At 40.9% G+C, this 22,947-nt stretch overlaps 1 protein-coding gene across 4 annotated transcripts in view; it reads left to right on the plus strand.

Annotated features, from left to right (window-relative positions):
* Nucleotides 1-18,232, plus strand: part of cnga3a (cyclic nucleotide gated channel subunit alpha 3a) — a 36,392-nt gene extending 18,160 nt beyond the window's left edge. The window contains exons 2-9 of one of the 4 annotated variants that reach the window (XM_083563033.1): nt 7,786-7,933; nt 12,678-12,785; nt 13,721-13,897; nt 14,094-14,144; nt 14,751-14,903; nt 16,144-16,245; nt 16,340-16,446; nt 16,519-18,232. In XM_083563033.1, the coding sequence (XP_083419159.1) occupies nt 7,833-7,933; nt 12,678-12,785; nt 13,721-13,897; nt 14,094-14,144; nt 14,751-14,903; nt 16,144-16,245; nt 16,340-16,446; nt 16,519-17,924 (2,205 nt within the window). In that variant the 5' untranslated portion in view covers nt 7,786-7,832 and the 3' untranslated portion in view covers nt 17,925-18,232. The remainder of the gene's footprint in view (nt 1-7,785; nt 7,934-12,677; nt 12,786-13,720; nt 13,898-14,093; nt 14,145-14,750; nt 14,904-16,143; nt 16,246-16,339; nt 16,447-16,518) is intronic. The other 3 variants (XM_083563032.1, XM_083563035.1, XM_083563034.1) reach the window with 3 other exon arrangements.
* The last annotated feature ends 4,715 nt before the right edge of the window (nt 18,233-22,947 follow it).

Consider the following 22,947-nt stretch of genomic DNA (forward strand, 5'->3'; position numbering starts at 1 on the left):
ACTGAGTGTGTGTGTGTGTGTGTGTGTGTGTGTGTGTGTGTGTGTGTGTGTGTGTGTGTGTGTGTGCTGAAGTCTGCTCTGTATTATAGAGTTTGTATGAGTGAATAAGTCAGAATGCAACAGTCTGATGTACTGTGTGTGTGTGTGTGTGTGTGTGTGTGTGTGTGTGTGTGTGTGTGTGTGTGTGGGCTGAAGTCTGCTCTGTATTATAGAGTTTGTATGAGTGAATAAGTCAGAACGTAACAGTCTGATGTACTGAGCACTAATTCAGTTCATGCACAAGCACGATTACGTGCTGTAAACTGCTTAATGAGATTTGCCCAGTTTACCTGAGGATACGGGCTGCAGGAACGACATACCTGCATGTCGGTTTCACGGCAAAGAACAAACTCTTTTCTGAAACAGAAATCATAGTTTTAAACCTGTCTATAAATTCACAGACTCAGATATTAAAAAATATATAAAATCTTTTATTTCAGACGATCACACAGATCAGACATAACATTAAAACCACCAGCCTGATATTGTATTATTCCTCCATGTTCCACCAAAACAGCTGTGATTCATCAAGGCCTGGACTTTACAAGACCTCCAAAGGTGGTCTGTGGTATTTGGCACCAAGACGTCAACAGAAGATCCATTAAGTCCTGTTAGTCCCAAGGTGGACTCTATGGATTAGAATTGTTTGGGAAATTATTATATGTATATGTAAATTAATACATATGTATTATATGTATGCTCATGTGCCTATTGTAGGAGCTGTGGGTGGTACAGGGTCAGCATGGGCTCTCTGACCACTCCAGCAGTGATGCTCTGTGTTCTGCCTCCTTTCATAACAGGCAACACATTTTTCAGCAGTTTGTGCTACAGGACATCTTCTGTAAGATTAGCCCAAACGGACCATCAGTTTACTGGCTCTCTTTCATTCGGAGCACTGGGATAAACCCCCTCAAGACCTCCTGAGATCTGCTGAGACCCAGACATCAAGATTTTGATCTTTTTAAAGTTGCTGAGATCCATTTTTCTTCCTTCCTTCCATCACATCACATTCAAGAACTGATTGTTCACTCAATGCATAATAAATTCAACCCCTTTACAAGTGACTCTTTAATGACTTCACCTTCCACTGGCTTTAATCTTCTCTCTGATCATTGTACACTATTGTGGACACCTGACCATAAAATTGTGACTTTGTGTTGGAGCTCTATAGCAGGGGATCTTCCATCCCAACCCATGTAAAGCAGATGTTCATGGAGCTGGATTTGTGACTTTGTGTCATGCTGGAACAGGTTTTTGGTCTCCTAGTTCAAGTTAAGGGAAAATTTAATGACATTGCATTCAAAGACGTCCTACGACCACATCTTTATAAAACTCAGTACACTCTTGGTTGTACTACACTATTAGTGTGTGTATGTGTGTATGTGTGTGTGTGTGTGTGTGTGTGTGTGTGTGTGTTTTCTCAGTAAACAGTCACATTGTTCAGGTCTGTTAGCAGTTTATGAGTTGATGATTACAGATGATGATGTTTTCAGGTCTGGTGTATGAGCAGATGATCAGATTATGTTCAGAATAGCAGGATATTGTGATTTGCTGGATTGTTCGAGCTTTTTTCAACTGTTGTCTTCAAAATGGTCACGAGATGAGACAAAGGTGGATGCGAGCGCAGATGTTCATTGAGAGTGTAAATATGGAAAATGCAGACAAAAGATGAAAAAAAAAAAGAAAAGGCAGACAAGGAAATAGAAACTTAACCTGGAGCACGGATGACAGCGACCATGAACAACAAAAGCAAGACCCTGAGAAACACAGAATCCAGAACATAAATAATACCACTCATAAGGTGGAACAAGAAACAGAGGTGTGTGTGTGTGTGTGTGTGTGTGTGTGTGTGTGTGTTAGCAATGGCAAAAGTACACTCAGCCTTCACTCAGTAGATACTTGGTGAAAGTTGAAGTTCTGACTGCACCTTTTCACTCAAGTGAAAGTAAAGAAGTTTGAGCTCTGACGTGTTCTTCAGTAAAAAGTAGTGATTATTACTACCTGTTTTAGTGTCACGCTGGTAACTGAACCTCACATCATATTAATATATTAATATAAAATAATTTCAGATGTTCTCTAATGAATGTACAGTGGGGCACAAAAGTATTTAGTCAGCCACCAATTGTGCAGCTTCTCCCACTTAAAAAAATGAAAGAGGCCTGTAATATTCATCATCGGTACACTTCAACTCTGAGAGACAAAATGAGAACAAAAAAAAAATCTTTTTTAAATAATTTATTTGCAAATTAAGGTGAAAATAAGTATTTGGTCAATAACAAAAGTTGATCTCAATACTTTGTTATATTCCTTTTTTGTCAATGACAGAGATCAAACGTTTTCTGTGAGTCTCCACAAGGTTTTTACACACTGTTGCTGGTAATTTGGCCCATTCCTCCATACAGATCTCTGTGATGCAGTGATGTTCTGGGGCTGTCGCTGGGCAACACGGATTTTCAACTCCCTTTCTATGGGTTTGAGATCTGGAGACTGGCTAGGCCACTCCAGGACCTTGAAATGCTTCTTACGAAGCCACTCCTTCGTTGCCCGGATGGTGTGTTTGGGATCATTGTCATGCTGAAAGACCCAGACACATTTCATCTTCAAAGCCCTTGCTGATAGAAAGAGGTTTTCACTCAAAATCTCACGATATATGGCCCCATTCATTCTTTACTTTACACGGATCAGTCGTCCTGGTCCCTTTGCAAAAAAACAGCCTCAAAGCATGATGTTTCCACCCCCATGCTTCACAGTAGATATGGTGTTCTTTGGATGCAACTCAGCATTCTTTCTCCTCCAAACACGACAAGTTCTATTTTGGTTTCATATGACCATATGGCATTCTTCCAATCCTTTTCTGGATCATCAAAATGCTCTCTAGCAAACATCAGATGTGGCTTAAGCAGGGGGACACGTCTGGCACTGCAGGATTTGAGTCCCTGGCGGCTTAGTGTGTTACTGATGGTAGCCATTGTTACTTTGGTCCCAGCTCTCTGCAGGCCATTCACCAGGTCCCCCCCCCCCATGTGGTTCTGGGATTTTTGCTCACTGTACTTGTGATCCTTTTGACCCCACAGGGTGAGATCTTGCGTGGAGCCCCAGATCGAAATAGATTATCAGTGGTCTTGAATGTCTTCCATTTACTAATAATTGCTCCCACAGTTGATTTCTTCACACCAAGCTGCTTACCTACTGCAGATTCAGTCTTCCCAGCCTGGTGCAGGTCTACAGTTTTGTTTCTGGTGTCCTTTGACAGCTCTTTGGTTTTGGCCATAGTGGAGTTTGGAGTCTGACTGTATGCGGTTGTGGACAGGTGAATTTTATACTGATAACGAGTTCAAACAGGTGCCATTAATACAGGAAACAAGTGGAGGACAGAGGAGCCTCTTAAAGAAGACGTTACAGGTCTGTGAGAGACAGAAATCTTGCTTTTTTGAAGGTGACCAAATACTTTTTTTCCACCATAATTTGCAAATAACTTCTATAAAAATCAGACAATGTGATTTTCTGGATTTCTTTTTCTCATTTTGTCTCTCAGAGTTAAAGTGTACCTATGATGAAAATTACAGGCCTCTCTCATCTTTTTAAGTGGGAGAACCTGCACAATTGGTGGCTGACTAAATACTTTTTTGCCCCACTGTATGCAGGCTAAAGATCCACCATATAAAACATAAGCAGAGAAAAGTTGGTGATGATCAGGAATGTGCCTGTTCTCAGTCATGTTCTCTTTACTGACTCCCTCTGTCTCATCCACGTTAACCCAAGACTTCCTACTGCCTTCTGCCTGCTCATTGTGAGCTTCAGAAACTAGTCTATGTCTGCTGTGTGAGAGGGACAGGTAATGAGAGCATTCAGTAGAGCATGACGTTACAGTAAAAGATGTAGATGTTACAGTGAGAAGTGTTGATGTTACAGTGAGGTGTGTAGACGTTACAGTAAAAGGTGTTGATGTTACATTGAGGTGTGTAGACATTACAGTAAGAGATGTAGATGTTACAGTGAGAGGTGATGTTACAGTTAGAGGTGTAGACATTATAGTGAGCTGTGTAGACGTTACAGTGAGAGGTGTAGATATTATTGTGAGCTGTGTAGACGTTACAGTGAGAGGTGTAGATATTATAGTGAGCTGTGTAGACGTTACAGTGAGAGGTGTAGATATTATAGTGAGCTGTGTAGATGTTACAGTGAGAGGTGTAGATATTATAGTGAGCTGTGTAAACGTTACAGTGAGAGGTGTAGCTATTATAGTGAGCTGTGTAGACGTTACAGTGAGAGGTGATGTAACAGTGAGAGGTGTAGACATTATAGTGAGCTGTGTAGACGTTACAGTGAGTGGTGTAGATATTATAGTGAGCTGTGTAGACGTTACAGCGAGAGGGGTAGATATTATAGTGAGCTGTGTAGACGTTACAGTGAGAGGTGTAGATATTATAGTGAGCTGTGTAGATGTTACAGTGAGAGGTGTAGATATTATAGTGAGCTGTGTAGACGTTACAGTGAGAGGTGTAGATATTATAGTGAGCTGTGTAGACGTTACAGTGAGAGGTGTAGATATTATAGTGAGCTGTGTAGACGTTACAGTGAGAGGTGTAGATATTATAGTGAGCTGTGTAGACGTTACAGTGAGAGGTGATGGTACAGTGAGAGGTGTAGACATTATAGTGAGCTGTGTAGACGTTACAGTGAGAGGTGTAGATATTATAGTGAGCTGTGTAGACGTTACAGTGAGAGGTGTAGATATTATAATGAGCTGTGTAGATGTTACAGTGAGAGGTGTAGATATTATAGTGAGCTGTGTAGACGTTACAGTGAGAGGTGTAGACATTATAATGAGCTGTGTAGATGTTACAGTGAGAGGTGTAGATATTATAGTGAGCTGTGTAGACGTTACAGTGAGAGGTGTAGATATTATAGTGAGCTGTGTAGACGTTACAGTGAGAGGTGTAGATATTATAGTGAGCTGTGTAGACGTTACAGTGAGAGGTGTAGATATTATAGTGAGCTGTGTAGACGTTACAGTGAAAGGTGATGTTACAGTGAGAGGTGTAGACATTATAGTGAGCTGTGTGGACGTTACAGTGAGAGGTGTAGATATTATAGTGAGCTGTGTAGACGTTACAGTGAGAGGTGTAGACATTATAGTGAGCTGTGTAGACGTTACAGTGAGAGGTGTAGACATTATAGTGAGCTGTGTAGACGTTACAGTGAGAGGTGTAGACATTATAGTGAGCTGTGTAGACGTTACAGTGAGAGGTTTAGACATTATAGTGAGCTGTGTAGACGTTACAGTGAGAGGTGTAGACATTATAGTGAGCTGTGTAGACGTTACAGTGAGAGGTGTAGACATTATAGTGAGCTGTGTAGACGTTACAGTGAGAGGTGTAGACATTATAGTGAGCTGTGTAGACGTTACAGTGAGAGGTGTAGACATTATAGTGAGCTGTGTAGACGTTACAGTGAGAGGTGTAGACATTATAGTGAGCTGTGTAGACGTTACAGCGAGAGGTGTAGATATTATAGTGAGCTGTGTAGACGTTACAGTGAGAGGTGTAGATATTATAGTGAGCTGTGTAAACGTTACAGTGAGAGGTGTAGCTATTATAGTGAGCTGTGTAGACGTTACAGTGAGAGGTGATGTAACAGTGAGAGGTGTAGACATTATAGTGAGCTGTGTAGACGTTACAGTGAGTGGTGTAGATATTATAGTGAGCTGTGTAGACGTTACAGCGAGAGGTGTAGATATTATAGTGAGCTGTGTAGACGTTACAGCGAGAGGTGTAGATATTATAGTGAGCTGTGTAGATGTTACAGTGAGAGGTGTAGATATTATAGTGAGCTGTGTAGACGTTACAGTGAGAGGTGTAGATATTATAGTGAGCTGTGTAGACGTTACAGTGAGAGGTGTACATATTATAGTGAGCTGTGTAGACGTTACAGTGAGAGGTGTAGATATTATAGTGAGCTGTGTAGACGTTACAGTGAGAGGTGATGGTACAGTGAGAGGTGTAGACATTATAGTGAGCTGTGTAGACGTTACAGTGAGAGGTGTAGATATTATAGTGAGCTGTGTAGACGTTACAGTGAGAGGTGTAGATATTATAGTGAGCTGTGTAGACGTTACAGTGAGAGGTGTAGATATTATAGTGAGCTGTGTAGACGTTACAGTGAAAGGTGATGTTACAGTGAGAGGTGTAGACATTATAGTGAGCTGTGTGGACGTTACAGTGAGAGGTGTAGATATTATAGTGAGCTGTGTAGACGTTACAGTGAGAGGTGTAGACATTATAGTGAGCTGTGTAGACGTTACAGTGAGAGGTGTAGACATTATAGTGAGCTGTGTAGACGTTACAGTGAGAGGTGTAGACATTATAGTGAGCTGTGTAGACGTTACAGTGAGAGGTTTAGACATTATAGTGAGCTGTGTAGACGTTACAGTGAGAGGTGTAGACATTATAGTGAGCTGTGTAGACGTTACAGTGAGAGGTGTAGACATTATAATGAGCTGTGTAGACGTTACAGTGAGAGGTGTAGACATTATAGTGAGCTGTGTAGACGTTACAGTGAGAGGTGTAGACATTATAGTGAGCTGTGTAGACGTTACAGTGAGAGGTGTAGACATTATAGTGAGCTGTGTAGACGTTACAGTGAGAGGTGTAGACATTATAGTGAGCTGTGTAGACGTTACAGTGAGAGGTGTAGATATTATAGTGAGCTGTGTAAACGTTACAGTGAGAGGTGTAGATATTATAGTGAGCTGTGTAGACGTTACAGTGAGAGGTGTAGATATTATAGTGAGCTGTGTAGACGTTACAGTGAGAGGTGTAGATATTATAGTGAGCTGTGTAGACGTTACAGTGAGAGGTGATGGTACAGTGAGAGGTGTAGACATTATAGTGAGCTGTGTAGATGTTACAGTGAGAGGTGTAGATATTATAGTGAGCTGTGTAGACGTTACAGTGAGAGGTGTAGATATTATAGTGAGCTGTGTAGACGTTACAGTGAGAGGTGTAGATATTATAGTGAGCTGTGTAGACGTTACAGTGAAAGGTGATGTTACAGTGAGAGGTGTAGACATTATAGTGAGCTGTGTGGACGTTACAGTGAGAGGTGTAGATATTATAGTGAGCTGTGTAGACGTTACAGTGAGAGGTGTAGACATTATAGTGAGCTGTGTAGACGTTACAGTGAGAGGTGTAGACATTATAGTGAGCTGTGTAGACGTTACAGTGAGAGGTGTAGACATTATAGTGAGCTGTGTAGATGTTACAGTGAGAGGTGTAGACATTATAGTGAGCTGTGTAGACGTTACAGTGAGAGGTGAAGACATTATAGTGAGCTATGTAGACGTTACAGTGAGAGGTGTAGACATTATAGTGAGCTGTGTAGACGTTACAGTAAGAGGTGTAGACATTATAGTGAGCTGTGTAGACGTTACAGTGAGAGGTGTAGACATTATAGTGAGCTGTGTAGATGTTACAGTGAGAGGTGTAGACATTATAGTGAGCTGTGTAGACGTTACAGTGAGAGGTGTAGACATTATAGTGAGCTGTGTAGACGTTACAGTGAGAGGTGTAGACATTATAGTGAGCTGTGTAGACGTTACAGTGAGAGGTGTAGACATTATAGTGAGCTGTGTAAACGTTACAGAGAGAGGTGTAGACATTACAGTTTTTGTAGTAACAGCTTATATACAGCAATTTAAAATGATTGTAGAATCACACTCTAATCTGTGGTGTGTTGTTTTTTCAGTGTTGTAATTGAATGTCGTAGCTGGATTTAGACTAAAAAGAAGAAGAATGGCGAAGATCTGCACTGAGCGCTCGTATCCGTCTCATCACCGGCTCTCAGTTCGGGCCTCAAACGAAGAACTGGACCGAATGGAAAATGGCGACAGCAGGTTTGGACGTGTCTTTGATTTTCACTATTTATTTTGCTTTACCAACTTTTTGAGTTCCTGCTTACATGTAGACATTTAATTTAACGGCAGGAGCATGTACAGGTCAAGCAAAGATGGTTTTCTGCTCATCCAACAGACGTATCCAACAGAGTTTTTATCATTCAGTGTAAAAATAAATTTTGTAAATTTAAAACGATTGGTTCAGATATTTTCATCAGAGCAACAGCTGCAGTCAAATCTAAACTAATGTCTAATCTAGTGACACTGGCAGTGAAAAGTGTGGAAACACCGTGTGATTTTTTGGTGTTTGAGAGACACATGCATTTTCATTTAAAGTTCTGAAGATTCATTTTGACCAAACAAATCTATAAATGTCCAGATGTTCCACTTTATTCTTAGTGAAAAATCCTCCATTAGCATGAAGAACAGCTTCACACACTTTGTTTCTCCAGCTGAAATTCTTTGCTGTGTCTCTTGTAAAACTCTCTAAAGATGTTCTTCACTAGATGGAGGTTTCTTGTTCATCTCAGAGCAGTTTAGTAGGATTGAGGTGTGGTGACTGGGCAGGTGGTTCCATAATAGATATCACTCCAGACGTCTGTTTACTCTCTAAATCGGATGTATTTGTCGCTTCGGCTCATCGTCTTCTTGTAATGTGAAGTCGGTCCGCAGTCCAGACGGAAGTGCATGGTGTTAAAGTACAGAATGGTTGCCATGTTGGTTCCTTTAACCATTTGACCTACATGTATATAATAAATTAGTGTGTTCTCACGATAACCCAGCCATTAGGGGGGCACAAGCCAGTGTACTCTTAGTGCCGGTCCCAAGCCCGGGTAAATGGGGAGGGTTGCGTTAGGAAGGGCATCCAGCGTAAAACATGTGCCAAATCAAATATGCGGATCACAAATGAGAATTTCATACCGGATCGGTCGAGGCCCGGGTTAACAACGACCGCCACAGGTATCGTTAGCCGACAGGGTACCGGTGGAAATTGGGCTACTGTTGGCCGAAGGAGGAGAGGAGGAAGGCGTCTACAGAGACGGCAGGAAAAGGAGCAGTGTAGGAGAGTAGAGGTTCGGGTTGGTACTTTAAATGTTGGTACTATGACGGGTAAAGGGAGAGAGATAACTGATATGATGGAGAGGAGAAAGGTAGATGTGTTGTGTGTTCAGGAGACCAAGTGGAAAGGGAGTAAGGCCAGGAACATTGGAGGTGGGTTTAAACTGTTTTATCATGGTGTGGATGGGAAGAGAAATGGTGTAGGGGTGATTCTGAAGGAAGAGTACAGTAAGAGTGTAGTGGAGGTGAAGAGAGTTTCTGATAGGGTGATGATCGTGAAGGTGGAAGTTGAAGGGATGATGATAAATGTCATCAGTGCCTATGCTCCACAAGTTGGCTGTGAGATGGAGGAGAAAGAAAGATTCTGGAGTGAATTAGATGAAGTGGTAGATGGTGTACCTAGGAAAGAACGATTGGTGATTGGGGCAGACTTTAATGGGCATGTAGGTGAAGGGAACAGAGGTGATGAGGAGGTGATGGGTAGGTATGGTTTTAAGGAGAGGAATGTGGAAGGGCAGATGGTGGTAGATTTTGCTAAAAGGATGGAAATGGCAGTGGTGAACACGTATTTTAAGAAGAAGGAGGATCATAGGGTGACGTATAAGAGTGGAGGAAGGTGCACACAGGTGGATTATCTTCTGTGTAGGAGATGCAACCTGAAGGAGATTGGAGACTGTAAGGTGTTGGCGGGGGACAGTGTAGCTAGACAGCATCGGATGGTGGTCTGTAGGATGGTTTTGGAGGCGAAGAAGAAGAGGAGGAAAGTAAGGTTTGAAAGAAGAATAAGATGGTGGAAACTGAAGGAGGAAGAGTGTAGTGTGAGGTTCAGGGAAGAGGTCAGACAGGGGCTTGGTGGTGGTGAAGAGGTGCCGGATGATTGGGCAACTACTGCAGGAGTGATGAGGGAGGCAGCTAGAAAAGTACTTGGTGTGACATATGGAAATAGAGAGCAAGACAAGGAGACGTGGTGGTGGAATGAGGAAGTGCAGGAGAGCATTAGGGGAAAGAGGTTGGCAAAACAGAAGTGGGATCGACAGAGTGATGAGAAAAGTAGGCAGGAGTACAAGGAGATGCGGCAGCAGGTTAAAAGGGATGTGGCGAAAGCCAAGGAAAAGGCATATGAGGAACTGTATAAGAGGTTGGACACTAAGGAAGGAGAAAAGGATTTATACCGATTGGCCAAGCAGAGGGACCGAGCTGGGAAGGATGTACTGCAAGTTAGAGCAATAAAGGATGGAGAGGGAAATGTGTTGACTAGTGAGGAGAGTGTGTTGAGAAGATGGAGGGAGTATTTTGAGCAGCTGATGAATGAGGAAAATCAGAGAGAGAGAAGGTTGGAGGATGTGGAGTTGGTGAAGCAGGATGTAGATAGGATTAGTAAGGAGGAAGTGAGAGTAGCGATTAAGAGGATGAAGAATGGAAAGTCGGTTGGACCAGATGACATACCGGTAGAGGCGTGGAGATGTTTAGGAGAGATGGCAGTGGAGTTTTTAACCAGATTGTTTAACAGGATTCTGGAAGGGGAGAGGATGCCTGAGGAATGGAGAAGGAGTGTGCTGGTACCGATCTTTAAGCATAAGGGAGATGTGCAGACCTGCAGTAACTACAGGGGAATTAAGTTGATCAGTCACACCATGAAGTTATGGGAAAGAGTAGTGGAAGCCAGGCTGAGAGAAGAGGTGACCATCTGTGAGCAACAGTATGGTTTCATGCCGAGGAAGAGCACCACAGATGCCTTATTTGCTTTGAGGATGTTGATGGAGAAGTATAGAGAAGGACAGAAGGAGCTGCATTGTGTATTTGTGGATTTAGAGAAAGCGTACGACAGGGTGCCGAGAGAGGAGTTGTGGTATTGTATGAGGAAGTCAGGTGTGTCAGAGAAGTATGTGAGGGTGGTGCAGGACATGTATGAGGACAGTGTGACGGCAGTAAAGTGTGCAGTAGGTACGACAGACTGGTTCAGGGTGAAGGTTGGACTGCATCAAGGATCGGCCCTGAGCCCTTTCCTGTTTGCAGTGGTGATGGACAGGTTGACGGACGAGGTCAGACAGGAGTTTCCCTGGACTATGATGTTTGAAGATGATATTGTGATTTGTGGTGAGAGTAGAGAGCAGGTTGAGAAGAGCCTGGAGAGGTGGAGATATGCGCTGGAGAGAAGGGGAATGAAAGTCAGTAGGAGTAAGACAGAGTACATGTGTGTGAATGAGAGGGAGGGCAGTGGAGTGATGCGGTTGCAGGGAGAAGAGGTGGAGAAGGTGGAGGAGTTCAGGTACCTGGGGTCAACAGTGCAAAGTAATGGAGAGTGTGTTAGGGAAGTAAAGAAAAGAGTGCAGGCAGGGTGGAGTGGGTGGAGAAGAGTGACAGGAGTGATTTGTGATAGAAGAGTATCTGCAAGAATGAAAGGGAAAGTTTATAGGACTGTGGTGAGACCTGCGATGTTGTATGGATTAGAGACAGTGGCATTGAGTAAAAGACAGGAGGTGGAGCTGGAGGTAGCAGAGCTGAAGATGTTGAGGTTTTCGTTGGGAGTGACGACGATGGACAAGATTAGAAATGAGTTTATTAGAGGGACAGCACATGTAGGATGTTTTGGTGACAAGGTGAGGGAGGCGAGATTGAGATGGTTTGGACATGTGCAGAGGAGGGACATGAATTATATTGGTAGAAAAATGCTGAAGATGGAGCCACCAGGTAGGAGGAAAAGAGGAAGGCCAAGGAGGAGGTTCATGGATGTGGTGAGGGAAGACATGCAGGTAGTTGGTGTAAAAGAGGCAGATATAGAGGACAGGGTGGTATGGAGACAGATGATCCGCTGTGGCGACCCCTAATGGGAGCAGCCGAAAGAAGAAGAAGAAGAAGAAGAAGTGTGTTCTCACGATATAAATAAAAACGTGTGAAGTGAAACATGACTTGGCTACAAGAATTTCATCCAAAAAAAATTGTTTTTGATGGCAGTTAATTCTGTTACATGATCGAGTTTAATGAATAAAAACAAAAGGAACATTCACGTGTCTCTCAAAAACCATACAACACTGAAAAATATAGTGATATCATAGAAGCTGAAAATACCTACTATCATTTCTAATTAGGATTTAGAGAGAGAGAGAGAGAGAGAGAGAGAGATAGATAGATAGATAGATAGATAGATAGATAGATAGATAGATAGATAGATAGATAGATAGATAGATAGATAGATGAGAGAGAGAGAGAGAGAGAGAGAGAGAGAGAGAGAGAGAGAGAGAGATAGATAGATAGATGAGAGAGAGAGAGAGAGAGAGAGAGAGAGAGAGAGAGAGAGAGAGAGAGAGAGAGAGAGAGAGAGAGATAGATAGATAGATAGATAGATAGATAGATAGATAGATAGATAGATAGATGAGAGAGAGAGAGAGAGAGAGAGAGAGAGAGAGATAGATAGATAGATAGATAGATAGATAGATAGATAGATAGATAGATAGATAGATGAGAGAAAGAGAGAGAGAGAGAGAGAGAGAGAGAGAGAGAGAGAGAGAGAGAGAGAGATAGATAGATAGATAGATAGATAGATAGATAGATAGATAGATAGATAGATAGATAGATAGATAGATAGATAGATAGATAGATAGATAGGCTCTTCAGTGTTTTGTAAGCTGATTGGTTGAGAGGTTTCTGGTGAAGTGCTTTTTTGTTTGTTCTTCTGTACTTTCAGGAGACACTCAATATGTGAGGACACCATCTCCGACATGAACGGGGTTATGTCCAGTCAGCTCCAGGAGTCTCGCAGGAGCTCCTTCACAGGAGCAGGAGCCATGGCCAGGTCTCACACACACACACACACACACACACACACACACACACACACACACACACACACACACACACACACACACACACACACACACACATATCCATCTGCAACTAATACTGTATATTCAATGATGACTTTTCCTTTTGTTAAGCAGTGTGTTAAATCAGTTATAAGAAGACGTGTGTGAGATCAGATCAGATCAGATCAGATCAGATCAACAACCTATAAAAATGTGTAGAAACTTTAAATGTAAATGTGTAAGACTTTACAGGCACATTACAGGGTGGTGAAAACAGAAAATTATGGAGCTAGGAGTGGGTGACACTCGGGCATCAGTGATTGTGTGGAACCAGTGAGAACTCGTTTAAAACCTTTGCAGTAGTTATAATGGAGCAGTGGAGTCGTTCTAAAGCCTTTTATAAGAACGGTGATGGTTGCTGCACGAAAGGGAATTTCTGCATCATTACCGGTTAGGACGTCACGGTCGTGTCCCGTCTGCTCACGTGATCACAACATAGGTGCCTGAGTTGGAAAAACAGCTCGACACAGAGATGATGCGTGTTGTGGCTCGATGTTCTCTGATGTCCTGCCCTTCAACACCACCTGGATATTTCTTTTTTTTAAAGCTGAACCCGTTTCTTCAAAATGAGAACAGGACACGATCATAATGTCTTAACGAGTAAAGACGCCGGAATTCTTTTTGTCTCCAGTCACATTATCACTGTTCTTATAAAACCATCATAACTGATGTTGAGGGGTTCAAAACGAGTTCACTCTGGTTTCAAACCTCAGGATCACCGACTCCCAGCTCCAAAATGTCCCCTTTCCCCTACGCCAGCCTGTATAGTTACTATATTTGATCATGATGAGATTTATAAAGTCCTCTGGTCTCACTTCGTACTGCCCTGTGTGAACCTGGAGTCTGACCTGTCCTGCTGTTCCAGGCTTTCCCACTTCCTGTTCATGCTGAGGAACTGGGCGTCTCACAGACTGCAGAATGAGGCCGAGCGCCCCGACTCCTTCCTGGAGAGATTCCGAGGTCCTGAGCTTAAAGATCTCTCCAGCCGCAGCAGCATCGCCCGGTCCTCATTAGAACACCCTGAGCGGCCTCACAACAGGAAGTAAGTCACCGTCGTCTCCGCAGGTTTGAATAACTGTATATACAGGTCTGGTGGGAAGTCACATGACCTGAGAGGCTTCATGATGATCAGCATGGTCCACAGTTAGCCTTTATAATAGGGTTTAGGAGGTTATTAGTCATAGCTTTAATATTTATTCCAATTAATTTATATCACTGAACGGTTCTTTCCTCTAAAGTCAGTGGCAACTCGCACTTTACAATACGAACAACTGCAACAGCACAGACGAGTAAGTATTCACTATTTATAGCTGTTTAGCATCCATTATTTATAGGCGTTTTAGCAGTAGATCTTCTCCTGCAGCATACACGTGTAGTGACTCCTACAATTCACATACTAATATTTACTATGTATTTATTTCACTCCTGGGGCTGTTTTCTCTTTACACTCCTACACTCTTCACCTACAAACAGGTTCAACTTCAAAACCAAATCACTCCTTTTAGTTCAATACGGACAAAAGTTTGTGGACAGCTGACAATAAGATCAGTATCTGTCACCTTCTGAACATCCCATTCCATATTTAGTCTCCATTTGCTGTTAGAATGAGCTCCACTCTTCTGGGAAAATGTTTCTATTAATATTAATATCGGCAAAAATTTTATATTTAGGTTCAGATAAAAATAAGTTTTTCCCAAAAATAAAAATACCAAACATCTTAGTGATAATTAAATCATTCAGACTATTTATTATTATTATTATTATTATGAACACAGCCCCAATGTACATAGAGAGTGCTAGTGCTGCCCCCTAGTGCTGGTCTTTAGCTCTTTAGGTAGCAGAAAACACTTTTCTTTATTAAACTGAATAAAATGCAAAAAAAAATTAACTTTTAGCAAAAAAGAGGAAACAAAGAAAGATGGGAAAAAAGTGGAGGAGAAAAAGGACGGACAGAAAAATGAAGAGAAAAAGGATGGGGAGAAGAAAGAAGAGAAAAAGGATGAAAACAAGGAGAATAAGAAAAATGATGAAAAGACAGAGGAGCCTCAGTAAGTATGCAGCAGGCAGCAGGTATATGTTGGAACTTTCTCTAAAAAAACTTTTATTTTGATAAAGTGAGTCTGAGTACTGAAAAGAAAGAAAAATCAATGAATGAGTGACGAAAAGAAAGACAGACAAAACTAGAAAGAAAGAAAGAAAGAAAGAAAGAAAGATGAAAAGAAAGATTGAATGATAAAAGAAAGAATTACTTAAGAGTATAAAAATATGAAAGAAAAAAAAGTAAAGAAAGAAAGAAAACGTAAAGAAAGAAAGAAAGAAAGAAAGAAAGAAAGAAAGAAAGAAAGAAAGAAAGAAAGAAAGAAAGAAAGAAAGAAAAAAAAGTAAAGAAAGAAAGAAAACGTAAAGAAAGAAAGAAAGAAAGAAAGAAAGAAAGAAAGAAAGGAAGGAAGGAAGGAAGGAAGGAAGGAAGGAAGGAAGAAAGAAAGAAAGGAAGGAAGGAAGAATGATGAAAAGAATGAAAGAATGAAAGAAAGAAAGAAAGAAAGAAAGAAAGAAAGAAAGAAAGAAAGAAAGATGAAATGAAAGGTTGAACAATAAAAGAAAGAATTAACTAAGAGTATAAAATTATGAAAGAAAGAAAAAGTAAAGAAAGAAAAAAGGAAGAAAAGAGAAAGAAAGAGAAAGAATGCATTGAAGAAAAAGTAAACACAAAGTATAAAAGTATAAAAGACAGACAGACAGACAGACAGACAGACAGACAGACAGACAGACAGACAGACAGACAGACAGACAGACAGACAGACAGACGTTCACATTAGTGATATTTATATATCAGACGCAGTGACGTGAACTTTTTCACTGTTAAACAGCAAATGGATTAATGACCATCGTGAAATTCACTCACATGTTCAATAGCATGGACTCGCTGTTCAGTGAGGGCGAAAGTAATGGCCCCCTCGTGCGTAGTGTGTGTCTGTGGTAGCTGAAGGATGGTTTAACACATACACACACACACACACCCACACACACACACACACACACACACACACACACACACACACACACACACACACACACCGTGCTCACGAGCAGTCTTTCACATTTAGACATTTGTTTTGGACTGTACGCTTTTTGTGGCTACATATAAATTGTGCTTTAAATGTCTATGATGTTTTTTTTTGTTATTTTAATCATGAATCATTCAAATTAATTTGTAGGACCATAGAATAAATGAATGGATGAATGAATGAACAAATAGCTATTCTTTTTTTTGTTTCTTTTTTTAAGGAAAAACTCGTTTATCGTGGATCCGTCCACAGACCTGTATTATCACTGGCTGACAGTAATAGCAGGACCAGTGTTCTACAACCTGATGATGCTCATCACAAGGTCTGAACTTAAAAATGGCTCTTCATATGATATAAATGACACGTAATTAAACAGTAAAAGGAAATGAGTTCTTACATGCTCCTTATTTCTAAAGATCGTGCTTTAACGAGCTCCAGGACTCCTACACGACGCTGTGGATGATCCTGGATTACACGTCGGATTTGATCTACTACACGGACACCTTCGTGAGATCGAGAACAGGTGAAGAGAAAATCAATACGATCCGGAAGGATTTCTTTTGATTACGTAACTAAATTCTTGCGTGATTTATAGGTTTCTTAGAACAAGGACTTCTGGTGAAAGACACAAAGAAGTTGATGGAGAATTACAGAAAAACGGCGCAGTTTAAATACGACATCTTCTCCATGCTCCCCACCGATATTTTCATGATCAAGGTGGGATACAACAACCCCGAGCTACGCTTCAACCGCCTCTTCAAAATGGCACGTCTCTTCGAGTTCTTCGATCGGACCGAGACGAGAACGAACTACCCGAACATCTTCCGTATCAGCAACCTCGTACTTTACATCCTCATCATCATCCACTGGAACGCCTGCATCTTCTTCGCAATTTCTAAAACCATCGGCTTCGGGACAGACACCTGGGTGTATCCGAACATCAGCCATCCGGAATACGGGCGTCTGTCCAGGAAATACATCTACTGCCTGTACTGGTCTACACTCACCCTCACCACCATTGGAGAAACTCCACCCCCTGTTAGAGACATTGAGTACCTGTTTGTTGTCACCGACTTCCTCATCGGTGTGTTAATCTTCGCTACCATTGTCGGTAATGTGGGCGCGATGATCTCCAACATGAACGCGTCACGTGCCGACTTCCAGGCCAAGATCGACTCCATCAAGCAGTACATGCAGTTCCGGAAGGTCAGCAAAGATCTCGAGGCCAGAGTCATCAAGTGGTTTGATTACCTCTGGACGGAGAAGAAAACCTGCGACGAGAAGGAGGTACTGAAGAACCTTCCAGACAAGCTCAAAGCCGAGATCGCCATTAACGTCCACCTGGACACCCTGAAGAAGGTACGGATCTTTCAGGACTGTGAAGCCGGGCTGCTTATCGAGCTGGTCCTGAAGCTTCAGCCTCAAGTATTCAGCCCTGGAGATTACATTTGCAAGAAGGGCGACATCGGACGCGAGATGTACATCATCAAAGAAGGGAAGCTCGCCGTGGTGGCCGACGACGGAGTCACGCAGTTCGTGGTCCTCAGTGACGGAGCCTATTTCGGAGAAATCAGCATCCTTGGTATTAAAGGCAGCAAAGCCGGAAACAGGAGAACCGCAAACATCCGCAGCGTGGGCTACTCCGACCTCTTCGCCCTCTCCAAAGACGACCTCATGGAGGCGCTGACCGAGTACCCTGATGCCAAAGAGGCACTGGAGGAGAAAGGGAAGGCCATCCTGAGGAAGGATAATCTCCTGGATGAAGCGGCGGCCAGCGCCGGAGCCGACCCCAAAGATCTGGAGGAGAAGATTTTACAATTGGAGAGCAACCTTGAAATAATGACCACTAAGTTGGCCAGATTGGTAGCAGAGTACACGTCCTACCAGAGCAGGATCAAGCAGAGGCTCACCAACATGGAGAACAAAGTAAAGACGCTGAGGGAGGAAGATCTTTCCGAGGTGGTGGCCGACAAAAAGGAGGAGGAGAAAAAAAACAAATAGATTGATGATTTGTTTGTACATTTTGGTAACATTTCTAAATGCAGCATTATTTACATGTACAGAACGACATTTAGAGCTTTAAAGCTAAACTAGTTTCCACATTGTACAGCACTACATTCATCACCAGGGGTCCCCAAACTATGGCCCCTATGCCCCCACATTTGGTATGGCCCTCTAAACAATGCCAGAGACATATTTTGAACATTTAATTTAAATATGTTTTACTCGTATCATATCTGTATTTGATAATAAAATTTGGCTTTTAAACTTAAATGTCATTTAGTTATTAATGGAGGTCGAGGCACCGATAGTTGATCGCTGGAACCATCGACTACTTACAAAAATCCATAACGATAGTTTTTCCGGCTTCCGGTCTGGTGTCATTACGAGAGCGGCCTCTAGAGGCGAATCACTGACGCTACGTGCTGTTTGTTTTTACACGTGAGACTGCGCACTGCACCGGAAAGCTCTATATTATTTTTTTTATACTTTATTAATAATATAATTATATTTATTCAAGAATATATTCCTATTTATTTAATTTAGCTCAGTTTCATACGGAAGCACATTGCATTCACAAAGAGAAAAAAAATCACAGAACAGATCTCATAATTATTACTTATCTCATAATTACGATTTCTCAATTATGATTTAATATCTCATAATTACGACTAAGTCTCTCATAATTCTAACTTAGTATCCCATAATTACCACTTATTATCTCATAATTACGACTTATTATCTCATAATTATGAGATCAGTTGGGGCAGTCTGTGGCAGGGGAGCATTTTAGCGCGTAACACCGGACCTGACGTTACTGCATTCTTTGCTTGGAAGCGTCTCATTGTGCAACCATGGAGATGTAGAAGATATCATATGGTTTAGCGTGATGACTGTATATTAGTTTAATTAGCGACTGGACATTTCCTCACTGACCTGCTCCTCCTGCTAATTCATTTACTTACGGTCCTGCTTAAGTTAACAGATGCGGGGCATTAACTATTATTATTATTATTATTATTATTATTATTATTATATTTTAACATTGACTACCAATATGTTACACATTATGACTGTCCACTTGATAAAACAAACTTTTATCAAGTGGACAGTCAGAATGTGTAACACATATTAGAAGTCAATGTTCAAATATAATAATAATAATAATAATAATAATAATAATAATAATAATAATAATAATAACAAGTTATTGCCCCGTATGTTAACTTAAGCAAGACTTTCCGTAACTAAATGAATTAGCAGGAGGAGCAGGTCAGTGAGGAAATGTCCAGTAGCTCATTAAGCTAATATAATGGTAAGATTTTTATTATGACCAAACAAAACTTCATTCTTGGAGATGTTTTCCATGTGATCTACGCTGCCCGTGGTGTCTTTTCTGGGGAAGAATTACACAGCACAGAGTATGGTGCATATGTTCTTCTTAAGTTTAATGCAGATAACAGACACACACTGGAACAAACCTGAGCTAAAACTGTTCCTGATTGGGTAAGAAGACAATAATAACAGGAGATGTGTGAGTCCAGATAAAGACTTCCTGTAAACCTCACATACTCACATCATAAAGATCCTATAGACAATGAACAGATAATAGCAATGTGTTTAGAGAACCAGTGTGAGGACCATCTTAACACTAACATCTACAGTCATCAAGATAAACCATATGAGACCTGCTACATCTCCATGGTTGCACAATGAGGCACTTCTGAGCAAAGAATGCAGTAACATCAGATCTGGTGTTATACATTAAAATTCTCGCCTGCCACAGACTGCCCCTGAGATAAGTCATAATTATGAGATACTAAGTCGTAATTATGAGATAAGTCATAATTATGAGATACTAAGTCGTAATTATGAGAAGTCATAATTACGAGATAAGTCATAATTATGAGATACTAAGTCGTAATTACAAGATAAGTCGTAATTATGAGATACTAAGTCGTAATTATGGGATACTAAGTCGTAATTATGAGATACTAAGTCATAATTATGAGATACCAAGTCGTGATTATGGGATACCAAGTCGTGATTATGGGATACTAAGTCGTAATTATGAGATACTAAGTCGTGATTATGGGATACTAAGTCGTAATTATGAGAAGTCGTAATTATAAAAAGTCGTCATAATTATGAGATAAGTCGTAATTGTGATACCAAGTCAGAATTATGAGATTTTAAATCATAATTATGAGATACTAAGTCACAATTATTAAATCCTCTCTGTGATTTTTTTCTCTTTGTGAAGGCAATGCGCTTCAGTAGTTTCATGATTCAGTACTGTTTTTTATTAGATTTTTTTATAATAAAGTTCAGCACTATTTTACATGGAGTGTTATGTCTGTTTGTTTCCATTTTAAAAACTATTGGTTGATTAATCGTTTATCGTCGAGTACGATCCAACCTAGATATCGGTCAAATCCATCTATAAAATTAGTCGTCCCCTAGTTATAAACGTGGCCAAAATAATAAACTAATCCAGAATTAGGAGGCAAAAAAATACATTTATAATCATAATAAGATTTCAAAGTAAGAAAAGATCTTCTACAAAAGAAATTCAGGTGTTTCTTCTTCATGCCTCTGCTTCACCCGTCCTTCATACTGTTATAAAGGTGATGACACTGGAGACTCCGTCCATTCAGGAATCCAGCAGCTCTGTGGTGTAAATATGATCCTTATTAAAACACGTATCAGGAGAAATAAACTGACACTAGAATCTTTTTCTGTCTTCAGATTTTAGTGCAGCAAGTGAGCGAGAGGGTGAAAAAAAAAGAGGAAGGACATTTGTAAGGTTTGTGTTCTTTATTGATTGTTGAAGTGAAATACACAATAGAATGAGACCTTTGAGATCTTTCTCATTCTTTTCAATGGAGAAAGTGTGGATATGAGGCCTGATGGTGCATGGAAACGTCCAGTTCAGAATTTAGGCTTTTGTGTCAATCAAATATTTTATCAAAGTGAGTGACAGGTGAGAGATACAACTAATAATGAAGCTGTTGGAGTTTCCTCCTGGTGCTGTTTTTCTCTCTGTTCTCAATGTTCTTCTCCAAATTCATTTTGTGCCTCGACCTGTTGATGAAACTCTCTGTGTTCACCATAGAAGTTCCACCACACGCAAAACTCCTCCATGGAGCTCAGTGACATCATTAGGAAACGTGTACAATCGCCGTCTCACTCTGGATGGACCTGGACGTTACTATGGTTACAGGTGTTTATAAGCAGAACATTCATTTACATTCAACTGACAAACGCAGACAACCTGCGTGTTCAACGCTCTGAACTCACACCTAAACTTCTTTCAGCCAATCACAATCCACTATTCACACCTGAACTCCTTCCAGCCAATCACAATCCACTATTCACACCAGAACTCCTTCCAGCCAATCACAATCCATGTTCTATTATTGGTCATTAGTCAAAAGCACCACATTTTGTACAAATTTAAAGAACTATTTCTGTGTAATTTAACAGGCTGTTAAAAACTCACAATAACTGTCTTCGAAAGGGTCAAAGTTCAGAAGTAGAGTTCATTCTCCACTGTATATTTATCATCTTTGTTCTTGATGTGCTGTTAGAATTACATCTTTTAATCTTCCTGTAGAATCATTCTTTTAAGCAGATCAAATTATTTCTTGATGCCATCTTGGAAAATACTTCTACTTCAGCGTAAGGACCAGTGCTCATAACATTTATGTTGGAGAACATTAAAGAACATTAATCAGTCATACTTACAATCCATGATTAAATTTGTGCTCATTCAGCTGCAAGGTAGTGATGTAGGTGAGAAGGTGAGAAGGTCTGGAGTGCAGTCAGAGTTCACTTTCAGCCTATTCAATAGGGTGGGAGCAGGAGATCATCCACTCCAACTCAGGGAAAGCAGATTCATAAAAATGGCTTTGTGCACAGGGACATTGTCATGCTGGTTAAAGTCCCAATACTTTTGCAGTAGTGTAAAATAGTATTTACAGTAGTGCAGGTGTTGATAATCCAGCTCAGGTTACTGAGGTACAATATTGATACATCACCGCCACCTAATGGAAAGTGTCTGAACTGCAGCTCGTACGTTTACTTTTACGGCTTTTACTTTTACTTTTAAATACCCGCTGTTTTATATTTTAGAGCTCAGAAGATTCATGGCCTGGATTCCACACGGTGTTTCGGAGGTCCCCCGGAAACGAACGCATTACATGATTGGCTGGAGGTTCAGGCCTAGTCTATCTCTAACCCATCCCAAAAGTGCTCCTTAGGCACATAAGAGCCTTTAACTATTAACACATCACCGCCACCTAGCGGATAAAGCCCGAACTGCAGGTCTATATAAATACACTGCTGTTTCATTGTTGGAGAAGAAAACATCCAAAATTGTACATGGCATGGGGCTTGGACATGAACACATCCCAAGATTTGGAACAAATCTTCTGCTCTAACTCTAACTTCATCCCAAAAGTGCACTGAAGCCACCTCAGGTTAATGGAAGTCCATGAACCTGAGAATTTGAACTCACAACCATCTGATTTAAAATCGAATGTCCGACGACGAAGCTACATGCGCCTGCACTAGAGGCACTATAATGCCTCTAAACTTAATGTACATCGTATATATTTCTAAAGGTGGGTGAGGAACTGAAGAACATCTCACCCCCACAATCAGACCTTCCAGATTGGATTAGTCCCTTTATGGCATCAGACCTCATTTGCATAGAACTGAAAAAGACCATTAAGACGATCTCTCTCTCACACACACACACACACACACACACACTTTTAATCCATTTTTATTTTTTTTTACATTTATTTAAGAATAACTCGAAACAATCAATTTAAATGCTTTCATTCTCAATATCAAGTTTTTTATTGTAAGGGCCTCAGCAGTGGAACAAACCACACACACCTTTTTCATAGTTTTTCCGAGGAAGATAGAGGGAAAAAAAAAAAAAAAAAAGACAGCAAAGTAAACATTTTTTTATTTTTATTATTATTTATGGAACCGGGGAATCACTAAAGCGGAT

The sequence above is a fragment of the Silurus aristotelis genome (genome assembly GCF_946808225.1).
Source record: "Silurus aristotelis genome assembly, chromosome: 2".
NCBI lineage: Eukaryota > Metazoa > Chordata > Actinopteri > Siluriformes > Siluridae > Silurus > Silurus aristotelis.